Consider the following 15,938-nt stretch of genomic DNA (forward strand, 5'->3'; position numbering starts at 1 on the left):
GGCCGCTGTCTGGGTAATTATCAGCTGGTTTCTAAAGAGAAACAATTAGGCAAGGGGGAAATGTTGCACAACCCTGGATGCTCATGCACAAAAAGGACAATTTAGAACATGTTGCGGGAAAGCAGCTCTTTTCTTCGGCAAGGGTTTGTAGAAGGCCTTCAAGGCCCGTCTTCTGAAGACCCTGCGGGGTCAGCAGTAGAGCCCCATTCTTCAGCCAGGATAGAGGAGACCACAACCCTCCTGGTCCCTGGCCATGAGAACAGGAGTCTCCAATCTTGGCAACTTTTAAGACTTGTGGACTTCCACTCCCAGAATTCCCCAAGTCGTAAAGTTGCCAAGGTTGGAGTGCCCTGCCTTAGACTCAAACAGCAACTTACCGGGAGCAGGTTTCACTAACTTGCAGCCTCGGAATTCATCTGGACTGCCTGGTGGGCTGTTCTAACCTAGTCCTCTTTTTCCGTGACTTGAGACATGACCCCGGACTGAGTCCCCAACTCGGCATCCCTAGAAGGGCGGCCTTGAAGTCCTTATCAAGACCCTTGCTTTTTTTTTTTTTTTTTGTCCTTTTCCTGGACAAGCCAGTCTTAATTTGCCTCCATCTACCATTTTTATTCTGAGGCATTCTTGGAAATGGAGCTGTCAGCAAAGGCCAGTGATGTGCAGCTGCACACTTGGGTATAGCTTCTGAGATTGCGCACAGGATTAGGAGTAGCTCCCATGCAGGTTTTCAGGGAGAGACCCCCTTATTTGTGGCGACCCCTCAGTTGAAATCTTCAGCCGAGCTCGAAGTCCCAGGCTGCCTTGAAATGTCGGTGGCTCCCAATGGTGGAATTCAATTTTTATACTGCCGGTTCTGTGGGCGTGTCGTGGCTTGGTGGGTGTGGCAGGGGAAGGATATTGCAAAATCTCCATTCCCACCCCACTCTGGGGCCAGCCAGTGGTGCCATTTGCTGGTTCTCTGAACTGGAGGTCTCCAATCTTGGTCCCTTTAAGACTTGTGGACTTCAACTCCCAGAGTCCCTCAGTCAGCAAAGCTGGCTGAGGAATTCTGGGAGTTGAAGTCCACAAGTCTTAAAGGGACCAAGGTTGGCGACCCTTGCTCCGAACTACTCAAATTTTCCGCTGCCGGTTCTCCAGAACCTGTCGGAACCTGCTGGACTTCACCCCTGGTGCCTCCTCTTGGCTCCCCTGCAGAACCACCGAGCAGACCCCGAGGGGCTTTTCACCAAGCTGGAGCGCATCGGGAAGGGCTCCTTCGGAGAAGTCTTCAAGGGCATCGATAACCGGACGCAGCACGTGGTGGCCATTAAAATCATCGACTTGGAAGAAGCTGAGGATGAGATCGAGGACATCCAGCAGGAGATCACGGTGCTCAGCCAGTGTGACAGCCCTTACGTCACCAAATACTACGGCTCCTACCTGAAGGTAAGAGGGACCTTCGCTCCGGGCTCCATTGGGATGTCGGGGGGGGGGGGTTCTGCAGGGAGGGACCGAGTTGGGGTGTCCAGGAGCCATGGAGAGGGTGGGACATGGTGCGCCCCATTTTGACTTTCCTTGGCTGGGTTTGGAGGGAGCACGAATGCTTTACCTGCAAACTCGGAGGGGCAGCCAAGGTTTTCTGTCCACATCTGGAATCGGCTCACCCTGCTTCATGCCAGGTGTGGCCCAGACGTGCTTCCGGTTCAGTTCAGAGGCCACCCATCCAGCATTGGCCCTTCCCTGTGTGGGACAGTTTACCTGTGAACTTCTAGTCTAGACTATTACGGTGTCCAGATTCCATAGGATTTTAATTCTAACAGATTAACAGAGTTGGAAGGGACCTTGGGGGTCATCTAGTCCAACCCCCCGTCCAAGCAGGAGACCCTATATCATTTCTGACAGATTCTCTTCTTGAAAGCCTCCAGTGATGAAGCTCCCACAACTTCCGATGGCAACTTCTATTCCATTGATCGATTGTTCTCTCTGTCAGAAAATTTCTCCTTATTTCCAGGTTGAATCTCTCCTTGTTCGGCTTCCATCCATTCTTCCTTGTCTGGCCTTCGGGTCCCTTGGAAAATAGCTTGACCCCCTTCCTCCTCTCTGTGGGAGCCCCTCAAATATTGGGAGGCTGCTGTCATGTCTCCCCTGGTCCTTCTCTTCCCTAGACTAGCAGGGCCCAGTTCCTGCAACTGTTCATCGTATGTTTTAGCTTCCAGACCCCTAATCATCCTGGTTGCTCTTCTCTGCACTCTTTCTAGGGTCTCAACATCTTTTTTTAAAAAATAGGAATTGTAATAGAAAGAGATTTTCTTTAACGCCTAAGTTGTTCCATAATCCCCAAAGCATAATCAGAATTGCAACTGATTTCTGCTGTGGATTCAAGACTGGTAGAAACAAAATCAGGAGGAGGAGCCATTTTTGCACCTTTTCTGACTAACTAACATGGTTCAGAGGTTTCTGAATGAACCCACTTCTGCTCCTCCAAAGACCAAGCATGTCCTCGCTTCTACGTACCTGCATTAAATGTCCTGGGCCTGTAACAGTTAGCCAAGCGGCTCCTTGGATGCCAAGGGAAAAAAGATCCACACCCAGTTACGGTTTATTCTGGCAGATTCTCAGAGACGTTTTTGGTGCAGGGCGTTTGTAACTCACCCTGTACCCACCAAAGGCGCCTCTGAAACCACAGCCGTGTAAAAGAACCAGCGTTTGTTTCCAGTTTTCCCTGCTAGCACAGAGGAGCGTTATGGAAGGTGCTAAAAGTAGCAAAAATACCTGACCTCTCCGTTCCCAACCTCTGGAGGGTAAATGCCTTGCGTGTTGGCCTAACAAAGCGAGCTCTGTTCAAGAGCTGCTCTTGCATCCGCCACAACATGCCTCGTGCCTGGTTTTCGGTCTGTCTCGAGGAAATGCTGTTGGGTTAAAACTTGTCCGTAACAGAGGCCCTGGGTGGAAAATTGCCCCAAATCTTCCAATTGACATTACTGGTTGGTTTCAGGGAGCAAAACGGAGGTGGGTTTCAGCAGGTTCTGACCAGTTCTGGAGAACCGGTAGCGGAAATTTTGAGTAGTTCGGAGAACCAGTAGTAAAAATGCTGACTGGCCCCACTCCCATCTATTCTCTGCCTCCCGAGTCCCAGCTGATTGGGAGGAAATGGGGATTTTGCAGTAACCTTCCCCTGGAGTGGGGATGGAATGGAGATTTTATAGTATCCTTCCCCTGCCATGCCCACCAAGCCACATCCACAGAACCGGTAGTAAAAAAATTTCAAACCCACCACTGGAGCAAACGATACAAAGGACGGGGGTGGAGACTTTCTGTTAATGAGGGGAAGGGGGAAAACATCTTACCTCCAGGGCAGGGGTCTCCAGCCTTGGCAACTTTAAGACTTCTGGACTTCTAGAATTCCTCAACCGGCCCTCGACTTCAGCTAAGAGACGTGTACTTCAACTCCCAGATTTCTACCTGCTGGCTGAGGAACTCTGGGAGTTGAAGTCCGCAAGTCTTAAAAGTTGCCAAGGTTGGAGACCCCTGCTCTAGCGGCCCTACAAGCCCCTGCACCCAGGGGCCTCTCCTTCAAAGGCAGAGGTGGGGAACCCTGGCTCCTTTATGACTTGTGGACTCCAACTCCCAGAATTCCCGAGCCAGCATGAGGCTGGCTCGGGAATTCTGGGAGTTGAAGTCCACAAGCCATAAAGGGGCCATAATTCCCCAACCCCTGTTCTAAGGCCTTGATTGGCAGCCTCTCGACTAAGACGAGGGTAGCAGCCCCCATCTGTGGACTGCTTACCCAGAGGTTTGGACTAGTGGTGAAATGTAAAATTTGTTACTACCGGTTCTGTGGGTGTGGCTTGGTGGGGGGAGGTAATGTGACTGGGTGGGTGGCCAACTTTTTTTTTTTTTTACTTTTAAAAGCATTTTTTCAGCTAAAGAAAAATGCTTTTATAAGTTTAAAAAAAAAACTCTGATGATCGCACGGCTCAGCTGGGCATGGAGGGGAGGGCAGGGATTTTTGGTACCGGTTCTCCGAACCACCTGCCACCATCACTACCGGATCAGGCGACCCGGTCCGGGAGCATTTCAGCCCTGGGTTTGGACCGATTTTTAGCTTAAGACTGGAGTCCCCTTTTCTGAAACTCATCTCTAAATGGAAAGTGGGAGGCTGATAAGTTCCCAGCTAAAAATATCCTGGTTGGTTGCTGATGTAAATACTCAAAAGTGGTGAAACTCTTTGGAAGGACGAAAGTCCCTTTTTTACTACAGACAACCACCAATCACAGAGCAACTCCCTGGAATGTACACAAAGGTTTTTTCCCTTCAAGCGACAGAGGGCTCGAAAATTACCGTGACGGTTGCTTTGTGTGGTCATTTATAAAATCACACAATACAACCAGTAAAAACGTCCCACTACAAATCCCCCACCACTTTCTAAAAGTGGCAGCTGAGAACTTGTAACTGGCATTTAAAGTATTAACAGGAGTGGTGAGAACAGAGGTGGGGCAGCAAAACTTAACATGCAAATTAACGGCTCTTCGGTCTTGCTGAAACGGCCCCAATCAGGACCCAAATCCTATTTTAGCTGGCAGGCAATTGTGGTACGGAAATCTGGTCTCAAGCTGGTTACAATTCCCCAGTGAAACGGCTTCCCTCCCGAAGTCGTGGTTGCTTCATTCCCTGGAGGTTTTTAAGAAGAGATCAGGGCAGACACACGTCTCAAATTGTCTAGGTCTCCTGCTTGAGCAGGGGGCCGGACTAGAAGACCTTCAAGGTCCCATCCAACTCTGTTACTCTGTTGGTTGTTGCTTGCAGGCATTTCGTGACCAAAAGCAGGTAACATCACCAATGGGAGAGAATGCAAGGTTTACTCTGTTTATATACCGTCACTCGCCCTGCCAGTCTTTGGTGTGGTTTAGAGGTGGGTTTCAGCAGCTTCTGACCAGTTCTGGAGAACCGGTAGCGGAAAGTTTGAGTAGTTCGGAGAACCGGTAGTAAAAATTTTGACTGGCCCCGCCCCCATCTATTCTCTGCCTCCCAAGTCCCAGCTGATCAGGAGGAAAAGGGGATTTTGCAGTGTCCTTCCCCTGGATTGGGGAGGGAATGCAGATTTATTTATTTATTTATTTATTTATTTATTTATTTATTTATTTATTTATTGCATTTGTATACCGCCCTTCTCCCGAAGGACTCAGGGCGGTTAACAGCCGATTTAAAAGATACAATAAGTACACATTAAAAACAGACTAAAAACTTATATAAATAATGGCCAAAATATTAAAAAACTAATACACCAACTAATAGTAACTAATATTAATTTTACAGTATCCTTCCCCTGCCACGCCCACCAAGCCACACCCACAGAACCGGTAGTAAAAAAAATTTGAAACCCACCACTGATCTGGTTCCTCACCCACTGGCACTGATGAGGGTAATAAAATGTCTGCAAGCTCAGACAACCAAGCACAGAGAAGACCCCAAATTTAGTTTGTTCTTTTTGTGGTCACAGTGGATCTTTAGCTTAGTGCTGTTTTCAGATATATTACAGTTATAGCTTCCCCCCCCCGCAAAAAAATAAAATAATCCACATGGTTCCTGGCCTTTTCCCACTTTCCTCTATCCAGAGAAATCAGGAGAGAAAAAAAGCTAACTTTTTACCTGCATTCCCTTTTAGGGCACAAAGTTGTGGATAATAATGGAATATTTAGGTGGGGGATCGGCCCTGGATTTGGTAAGTATTTCAGTTACTTTATGACCTTGGTTGATTGTGTTGTAAGCTATTGAAATGGATGTTGCCATTTCATGATTCTGGAATTGCTAGTCAGGGACTCTAGATATAATCGATGTTTGAGCGAAGAGCTCAGTGTATATGCAGCACTAAAAGATACACCTGATTACTTGCCCGTAGTCCCAAAGTTTGCATTTTGGAAACTCCGGATTGTTTTTTAAAGGTCTATTAATGGTGGCTTGTAACAGCCCCGTGAACTGTCTGCTGTCTTGTGCCACTTTCTTCAGATTGCAATACCTCCAGGGAGAGACCTTGTCCACCACAAAGGCCCAGGGGCAAGGACGGGTCACCTCTGGCAGAAACAAACAGGTCTCCTTCCTCTCTGCCATCGAGGCTCGAGAGGGTGTGAAACTCGACCGAGCTGCTTTCGTGACTCAGTCCTTGGGCAAAGATTGAAAAATGTTTTCTTATTAGCGCAGGTTTTCCTGCAGGAGCCTCCGGTTGACACAGGGACTTCAGTGTGTCCCAGGGGTGAAATGCTCCCGGTTCGGACCGGATCGGCCGATCTGGTAGCAACGGCGGTGGGTGGTTTGGAGAACTGGTAGCAAAAATCCCTGGCCATGTCCAGCTGAGCCACGCGATCATCAGAGCCTTTTTTTTTCTTTTAAAAACATTTTTTAACAATCTCTTCGACCAAAGAGGTTGTAAAAAAATGCTTTTAAAAGGTTAAAACAAGGCTCTGACAACCCCAGCTGAGTGGCTGATCGTCAGAGGCCTTTTTTTAAAAAAAATTTAAAAGCATTTTTTAAAAAGTAAAAAAGCTAAAGTCTGCTAGGCAAAAAATGGGGTGTGTAGGCAAAAAATGGGGGGATCATTTGAGAGAGAGAGAGGAAGGAAGGAAGGAAGGAAGGAGAGAGAGAAAGAAAGAAAAAGAAGGAAAGGAAAGGAAAGGAAAGGAAAAGAAAAGAAAGGAGGACTACAAACCTGGCACTAGACACAGCTTCAGAGGATAATCCAGGGCTGGAAAGGGACCTGGAGGTCATCTAGTCCAACCCTGCTCCAGCAGGACATTGCTAGTGGGTTTCTGTCTTTTGATTCCCCAGTCACCTGGTTACATAGCCACGCCCTCCCAGTCACATGGCCCCACCCCCAGCAAGCCACGCCCACAGAACCGGTAGGAAAGAAATTTAGATTTCACTCCGGTGTTTCCTTTTGGGTCCGGTGGCAGAGGAACACAGGGTTACTTTACAGTCCCTCCGGCTCAGACCATAAAGAAACTTCTATTAGAAGGAAGAGCGTGTTTTTTAATGAAAAACTATCCGTTGCAGTTAATGAATAGAAAGGTGGGGTGTGTTGGTTTTTTTTTAACACAGAGAGATGTTTCTGTTGGAAGGAGATCCAGAGAGTTTGCTGTTGGGAGCAAACACAGCTAACCTTGAGGGCTAAAACTGAGCTGGCGTTTCCATTTTGAGTTCCTGTCAATTTAAAGCCTGAAAGGGCCCATTGCTTATGACAGAGGCGGCCTTCACGGTGGCTGCAGCTCAGGAGGGGCTGAGAAAGCAGAGAGCCCGGCTGGAGGGTGGTGTCTGGTTTTCCCTTATCCCCCCAGGCCAGCTTGACCACAGGCCTCTCCGGGAGACCCAGCCTTTTCCTCCAAGATAATTCTGCCACGGTATTTACATCTGGGCCGCCCAGAAATGTCATCTGTGGGGTTTGAAGCCTGCTTTTCTCTCCTTAGAATGTCAGCCTCTGCTTACGTTTAGCTTCGCTGGTGCAACTCCGTTCAGCCTTGGATGGCTCTCAGTTGTCGCCCCGGAAAGCAGAGACTGGCTCACTTTGATTAGAAAAAGCGTTTCTCAGCTACTTTTAAGAGACGCGGACTTCGGCTCCCAGAATTCTCCATGCCAGCTAGGGGATTCTGGGAGCTGAAGTCCTCAGGTTGAGAAACATTGGGGCTAGCAGGAGTCTCCAAACTTGGCAACTTTTAAGACTTGTGGACTTCAACTCCCAGGATTCCTCAGCCAGCAGATAGAAATCTGGGAGTTGAAGTCCACATCGCTTAGCTGAAGTCGAAGGCTGGTTGAGGAATTCTAGAAGTCCACAAGCCTTAAAAGTTGTCAAGTTTGAAAAGTCCTGGGCTAGAGGAACTGGTGACAAAAGAGCAGAAGGTAGTTTTATCTGTAACACCCAGGAATCGTTCCTTCTATGGGTAAGATCCAGCAGGCATCGTAGAGTAGGCCCCTGAACTCTGACAATGTCTCTTGGTGGATTTTGCTGTTTCTGGGGCTTCTGATGGGCTTCATCGCCATGAGAAGTTCACCTGGGGATAAAAATGGTGCTTGTAGGCAACAGATTCTCATCTTGAAGTCTGATCAAAGATTGTTTTGTGCTGGCTCCCAAGAGAGTGTTGAGTTGTCCACACAGAACAGAACAGAACAGAAATAGAACAGAACAGAAATAGAAATAGAAATAGAATAGAATAGAATAGAATAGAATAGAATAGAATAGAATAGAATAGAATAGAATAGAATAGAATAGAATAGAATAGAATTTTTTATTGGCCAAGTGTGATTGGACACACAAGGAATTTGTCTTGGTGCAGATGCTCTCAGTGTACATAAAAAGACAAGATACATTCATCAAGAATCATAAGGTACAACACTTAATAATAGTCATAGGGTACAAATATGCAATCAGGAAACAATATCAATATAAATCGTAAGGATATAAGCAACAAAGTTACAGTCATACAGTCATAAGTAGAAGGACATTCAGTAAATAGTTTGACAGTGTTGAGGGAATTATTTGTTTAGCAGAGCGATGGCGTTCAGGGAAAAATAGGTGCTTCCCCCTATCTCGACAAGCTCAGAGGTTTTCTTAGTAACAAAGTAAGAGATGAAGAAGAAGTTACGAGTCGAGGAGAATAACATGTTCACAGCATCCAGATTTATTTTTGATAATGGCCTAGCTCTCTTTCTAGGTATCTTTAGTTTAGTTACGTAGAATTTTTGTTGAAGAGATAGAAATAAAGCTTGAGTCTCCCTATTGCGCTAAGACCTTTAAAAAGAAAACCAAGCAGGTGTTTTGGAATCCACACGAGTGACTTTTAAGGGGCGGCGCTCAGGGTTTCGTTAAAGCTTATAAAGTCTGGCTATTTCCTCTCGAGCTCCGTGCTGGGCCCTTCGACGAGTTCCAGATCGCTACGATGCTGAAGGAGATCCTGAAAGGGTTGGACTACCTGCATTCAGAGAAGAAAATCCACAGAGACATCAAAGGTGTGTAAAGAGAGAGAGAGAGGGAGAGAGAAGTCGTCTCTTTCGGACTGCAAGTTTCTTCCCTTGTTAAATGAACCCTTTCTTCTCTTTTCCTCCCGACCAGCTGCCAACGTGTTGCTGTCTGAACAAGGAGAGGTGAAGCTTGCGGATTTTGGGGTTGCTGGACAACTGACCGATACTCAAATTAAGAGGAACACTTTCGTAGGGACGCCTTTCTGGATGGCCCCTGAAGTCATTCAGCAGTCGGCCTATGACTCAAAAGTAAGATCCTTCGTAGGGCCTTGCAGGGTCTCTTCAACACTGGAACAGCTGGTTACAATCCAGAATTGTAGCTCATTGTGTAGTGGGATTTTTTTTAAATACAGGTAGTCCTCGACTTATAACAGTTCATTTAGTGACCGTTCAAAGTCACAGTGGCACTGAAAAAAGGTGACTGATGACCTTTGTAGCCTCCCCAGGATCATGTGATCAGAATTCAGATGCTTGGCCACTGGTTCAGGCTTATGACCATTGCAGCGTCCAGGGGTTACATGATCCCCTTTTGTGACCTTCCGACAAGCAAATTCAATGGGGAATCCAGAGTCACTTAACGGCCACTTTACCAACTTATCAACTGCTCTGGGATTCACTTAACGATTGTGGCAGGAAAGGTTGTAAAATGGAAGAAAACTCACTTAATACATGTCTCACTTAATGGCAGAAATTTTGGGCTCAACTGTGGTCATAAGTCAAGGACTGCCTGTATATGTCTTAAGTCTTCAAGAGGAACTTATCAGTCCTAATGATCGGGACAAGGAGGGCAGCAAATAAGATTAATGTACAAGTAATAAATTGTTGATGGGACTGAATAACAGGGTGACGATATCCAGGGGCAAAGAAACTTGGATGCCCGTTTCATCTTCTGACTTTTGTCTCACATTCAGGGAGGTTCAGATTTTTTATTATTATTATTTGCCTTTCACGCCTTAAAGCTTTTAGATGAAAAAGCTCTTGGCTCTTCTCCAGAAAAGACAATCCAGTGGGTAGCCCAGAGGATGGTCTGCTGGCTTAAACACAGAGAAATTCTCCCCATGTAGTGAGTGAGCCATTTCTCCTTAGCCCAGGTCAGCATTCTGACTGACAAACCCAAGCAAAGCAGGCACAGTTGAGAGGATCCAATCTCCGAATGCAAAACTTCATCGAGTCCATCATTTCGGCACCAATGAGGACAAAACCAGATCTAGCTAATTTCCACGCAAACCCACATAATTAAAAGTGTAGGATTTACCTTCCCCCTATTAGTGCAGGTCACGTTGTCCAATTGAATGTCCTTGTATTGTTATGAGAAAAAGTCTTTGAGTTTGGCAAACACCTGGTGAAGTGTCCTTGGCTCTCACGGCTCATCTTCTTAATGTCTGGAGCCTACATTCCACCTCCCCCTTCCTCCCCCCCCCCGATTCTTTGGCAAGCTGAGAATCGATAATAGTTGCAACAACATAAGCATGTTTTGAACTTGACAGCCCATTTTCCAGGCTTCCTGTTGATCTCAGTTTCACATAAACTCCCCGCACCCGTCAACTCGGTTCGTTCTTCCCCAGAAGCTAACATTTCCACAGTTTATCCTAAGGGTATAAAACTGAAGGGCGTTTGCACGTTGCACGTAGTTTAAAGATGCTCCCGAAACCTGAAAGAGCATCGACCCTCATCGCGCAGTTCAGATTAAAACCCACAGTTTGTGCTGGGGGGGGAGGGGAATTCTTGACCTCATTCAAAATAGCCGGCCAGGTTCTCTTCTCTGCAGGCTGATATCTGGTCTCTTGGGATCACCGCCATCGAACTAGCCAAAGGGGAGCCTCCGAATTCAGACATGCACCCAATGCGGGTCCTCTTCCTCATCCCTAAAAACAACCCCCCCACCCTCGCCGGAGAATTCAGCAAACCCTTCAAAGAATTTATCGATGCCTGTCTGAACAAGGACCCGACGTTTGTGAGTGTGTTTTTGGCTATTCCCGGCCCCTGCATCCGGAGGGAGGGCCATCTTGTGGGGAACCTTCTTAAAAACAAAAAAAACCTTCGGCTAAATGTATCACGATGCGTCATCAGGATTTTGAAGGCCGCCGTCTTCTCTGCACCCAAAACACAGCAGGATAACTTTTAGGTTGTCTTTGTGGTTTGGCCTGGGATGTTTCAAACCACACAGGATGTTTGGAGCATGCCGAAGAATGAATCAGATGAATGGGTGAAGCTTAATTTTGAGTCAGATTCTAGATGAGACGTGTAAGAAAAGTTTTGTAGTGAGTGTGGTTGGATTGGTAAAGCTGGCATCTCACTCCGAAGTTAATGGAGGCTGATCCCTAGAAAACATCTGTTGACCGCTGAATGTCGGTGAAAGAACATTAAAACATTTAGTCTAATCGTTGCTGTTGGAGAATTTACTGTTCAGGCCAAGAAAGGTTGGGTCATTGCTCTGGAAGTGCACAAAGAGTAGATTTGTTTAGATCTCAAGCGGTGGTGGGTTTCGAGTTTTTTTACTACCGGTTCTGTGGGTGTGGCTTGGTGGGTGTGGCTTGTGGGCGTGGCAGGAGAAGGTTGCTGCAAAATCCCCATTTCCTCCCGATCAGCTGGGACTTGGGAGGCAGAGAATAGATGGGGACCAGGCCAGTCAGAATTTTTACTGCCGGTTTTCTGAACTACTCAAAATTTCCTCTACCAGTTCTCCAGAACTGGTCAGAACCCCTGAAACCCACCTCTGATCTCAAGGCCTTCTATGGATTCACTGCTGGGATCTGAACTTCCAGAATGGTTAGCATCAACGTTTAATTTTTTTAATGTTGTTTGGGATGCTGAATGAATTTCATAGAACGAAAGGCAAATTAATAATAAACTACAGCAAGAAAAGTGAGGTGGACTTATAAGATCAGGAATCAACTAGAAGTGGAGTAGGACAATTTGCCACAGCCAACTCACCAAGGGCCAACTCGCGGTGGGACAATTCAGCCATTCAGTTTAATCATTTAAAACAATTAAAACATTATTTTAACTTTTGTCATCCACATTTCATTTTGTCCCTCCTTTGGCATCCTTTCTTTAACGATTCTATTCCACTGTTCCTTTAATATTCGTGTAACTCTTGTTCTGCGGTGAGTTGACCCACAGCAAGTTGGCCACGATGAGTTGGCCATGGCAAGTGATCGTAGACCCAACTGGAAGGCTCGCCAAGATAATATGTCTTGAATGGGTTCTGGAGGAGCTCTACTCCGGAGGAAGGCCTTTTCCTAACCCTGGGCTTTCCTCCCACGGTGGTTGGGTGTGAGAATTTGATAAGCAGGCCTTGGTGGAAGGAGGCCATCCTTCCGATCTCCTGCCCTCGTCCATCTCCTGTGCTTTGAGGCTCTGTTGGAAAACGAATCGACGCTTCCTATCTTTTGCAGCGTCCTACGGCCAAGGAGCTGCTGAAGCACAAATTCATCCTGAAGAACGCGAAGAAGACCTCCTACCTGACGGAGCTGATCGACAGGTTCAAGAGATGGAAAGCAGAAGGACACAGCAGCGACGAAACAGACTCGGACGGCTCAGATTCGTGAGTCTGGATGGTGGGGTGGGGGCCGTGAGGGCCGAAGGACTAGCTGGCTCTCCATGCCCCAAGGCGGTTCAGCTCAGGAGGGCCTGAGCCACCCTGTGAAAGTTTTTAATAAGCCCACCTAGCCTGGTTCTCTAATTGATTGATTGATTTTGCCTTTTGCCCCCCCATTGCCTCTTAGTGAGTCTAGCAACAAGGAGAACAATTCCCACCCTGAGTGGAGTTTCACTACCGTGCGGAAAAAGCCGGACGCCAAGAAGGTGCAGAACGGAACAGTAGGTTTAGCCAGCATATTTATTACTTCTTCGAAAGGGATAAATTTATTTGGCTTTTATTAGACGAGAGAAGGAGCCTCTGAGCTTTATTTATTGCAGCTATACATCTCCAGATTATTCGTACCCTGGGTCTTTAAAAAAACCCTTAAATCTGTGCCACCGTTCCCATTAAGAGACACGCAAATTAAGAGGGCGCTTTGCCAGTCATTTGTGGCCCAGACATCTCCAAATTGAGCAGGCCTGACTCGCCTGCTTTCCCACCTGGAAGTACCAGCTGGGTAGATTTTGCCTGCGATGCTTCGGACTTAAGATTTCTCGAGATTTCAGGGTGCTTGAAACGCTGTGTCTGCAAACGTCTCTCTAGGACCAAGATCTCCTGAAGACCTTGGGCTGCTTAACCCTGATCATCAACCCCGTGTTTGCAGAGGTGAGTCTCTTTTTTTTTTTTTTTTTTTTTTTTTAATTGAAAGAGTTTTAAAAAAAACAAAAACATTTTCCCCCTTTTTTCCCCCTCCCTCCCAAAAAAAAAAAAACAAAACATCCCCCTCCCTCCCCCACCCCCGGCTTCCCGGGTCAATCACAAGGTAAAGTCCAATCCAAATAACCACATCCAAAGCTTTTCGTCTCCCAACCCCCTCCCCATTACATAAAATAACTTTCTAATTATTCAAAGGCAATCTGATATTTCTTAATCTGATATCTGTTTTGTAGATAATCAATCCATTTTTTCCATTCAATTAAATATCTTTCCTGCGTATTGTCTTTTAAAAGCGCTGAGATTTTAGCCATCTCAGCCAAGTTAATAACTTTCAATATCCATTCTTCTATTGTAGGTATCTCTTCTTTCTTCCAGTATTGTCCAATCAACAGTCTTGCTGCTGTTATTAAGTTCAAAATCAGTTTAGTCTCAATCCCTGTACAATCCATTATAATTCCCAAAAGGAAAAATTGTGGCAGGAACTTTATCTTCTTCTTCAGTACATTTTGAATAATCCACCAAATTCTTATCCAAAAGACCTTAATTTTCTTGCAAGTCCACCAAATATGAAAATATGTAGCATCATCACAATCACACCTCCAACATTTCGCTTGGATATTAGGATACATACATGATAATTTTTTGGGATCTAAATGCCATCTATAAAACATCTTATAAAAATTTTCCTTAAATTCTGTGCTTGTGTAAACTTAACATTTCTAACCCAAATTTTCTCCCATGTTTCCAACATTATTGGTTCCTGAATATTCTGTGCCCATTTTATCATACAATCCTTTACCAAATCCTTTTCGAATCTATTTCAAGCAACACATTATACAATCTCTTTATATGCTCCTGGGTCTGATTTCTAATTTGCTTTATTAAATTTTCCTCCTTTGCATTATACCAATTTTTGATCTTCTTTCCATCTAGCACTTATTTGCCCATATTGAAACCAAGTATAATTCCTCCTTCTTCATTTTAATACCTGTAATGATTTTAATTGCAATCTACCTCCTTCAGCATACAAAAGTTCTTTATATGTAATCATTTCCTGTTTCTGTTCTATATTTATATTCTCTATTGCATGTCTAGGGCTCGCCCATATAGGAATCTTATAATCTAATTTATAGGAATATTTATTCCAGACCATAAAGAGCACTTCTCAACACATGATTCTTAAAAGCCCTATCCACTTTTTTCCATAAAATAAGTACGCATGCCATCCATATAACAAGTCATAACCTTCTATATTCAAAATTCTTTCCTCTGTTAAGTTAAACCAGTCACTTATTACTGAAAGGGTTACTGCTTCATAATATAGTTTAAAATTAGGCATTCTTAAACCACCTCTTTCCCGTGAATCCTGTATTATTTTCATTTTAACCTCGCCTTTTACCCTGCCATATAAATTTATTAATCCCTCTGCCAATCTTCCAAATTTTTATCCTTTTTAATTATAGGTATCATCTGGAACAGAAACAAAAATCTAGGTAACACATTCATTTTAATAGCCGCAATCCTTCCCAATAGGGATAACTGCAATTTCTTCCAGCCATTCATATCATTCTGAACTTTTTGCCATAGCAAGTCATAATTATTCTTATAAAGTTTCTTGTTCGATGAGCTAATATAGACCCTAAATATTTAACCTTTTTTACTACCTCAAATCCTGTCATTTCCTCTAGTTTTTGTTTCTGTTGTATAGACATATTTTTAATTATCACTTTTGTTTTTTTCTGATTTATTTTAAATCCTGATACCTTTCCATATTTATCAATTACTTCCAACAAAAATCTACTTGAATTTATAGGATTCATTAACGTAACCACTACATCATCTGCAAAAGCTCTAACTTTGTACTCATATTGTCTAATCTTAATTCCTCTATTTTCATTAATTCTCGTATTTTATCTAATAATGGTTCCAGAGTCAAAACAAACAATAATGGTGATAAGGACATCCCTGTCTTGTTCCTTTCGCAATCTTAATAACTTCTGTCAAACTACCATTTACTATAATCTGTGCTGTTTGCTCTCCATAAATCGCTTTAATTATTCTAATAAAACAGTCTCCAAATTGCATTTTCTCTATTAATTTAAATAAAAAATCCCAATGCAATCGATCAAAGGCTTTCTCTGCATCCAAAAAATAAGTGCCGCTGAAGTATTCTTCTTTCCCAAATATTCCAATATATTAATAATCTGTCTAACATTATTCCTCATCTGCCTCCCTTTTATAAAACCAGATTGATCAGTATGAATTCTTTGTTGTAAAACTAACATTAATCTATTTGCTATTATTTTTACAAAATCTTATAATCATTATTTAAAAGTGAAATCGGCCTATAGTTACCAGGTTTAGAGCAGTCTTGCTCCTCTTTGGTATCAGTGAAATAAAAGATGTTTTCCATGACGGGGTATTCCCACCCTAATTGTATCTGATTAAATAATTCTTTAAGTGGGCCTAATATTTCATCCTGTGTTTTTATAATAAGTTGCTGTAAGACCATCTGTACCAGGGTTTTCCCATTTTAATTGTTTAATTGCCTCCACTATTTCTCCAGTAGCTATCGGCCGTTCAGCTCCTCCTCTGTTCTAATGTTAGAATATTCACCTTATAATCTTTCAAATAATCATAAATGTCCCTATCC

General features: G+C 44.4%; 1 protein-coding gene across 2 annotated transcripts in view; it reads left to right on the forward strand.

The window, feature by feature from the left end:
* STK26 (serine/threonine kinase 26) overlaps positions 1–15,938 on the forward strand; it is a 31,659-nt gene that overhangs the window by 9,872 nt on the left and 5,849 nt on the right. Inside the window, exons 3-10 of one of the 2 annotated variants that reach the window (XM_058196615.1) lie at positions 1,138–1,425; positions 5,645–5,701; positions 8,865–8,973; positions 9,077–9,234; positions 10,754–10,939; positions 12,384–12,532; positions 12,714–12,807; positions 13,172–13,234. In XM_058196615.1, coding sequence (XP_058052598.1) covers positions 1,138–1,425; positions 5,645–5,701; positions 8,865–8,973; positions 9,077–9,234; positions 10,754–10,939; positions 12,384–12,532; positions 12,714–12,807; positions 13,172–13,234 — 1,104 coding nt within the window. The remainder of the gene's footprint in view (positions 1–1,137; positions 1,426–5,644; positions 5,702–8,864; positions 8,974–9,076; positions 9,235–10,753; positions 10,940–12,383; positions 12,533–12,713; positions 12,808–13,171; positions 13,235–15,938) is intronic. The other variant, XM_058196616.1, reaches the window with a different exon arrangement.

Source organism: Ahaetulla prasina, chromosome 11 (genome assembly GCF_028640845.1).
Source record: "Ahaetulla prasina isolate Xishuangbanna chromosome 11, ASM2864084v1, whole genome shotgun sequence".
Classification (NCBI taxonomy): domain Eukaryota; kingdom Metazoa; phylum Chordata; class Lepidosauria; order Squamata; family Colubridae; genus Ahaetulla; species Ahaetulla prasina.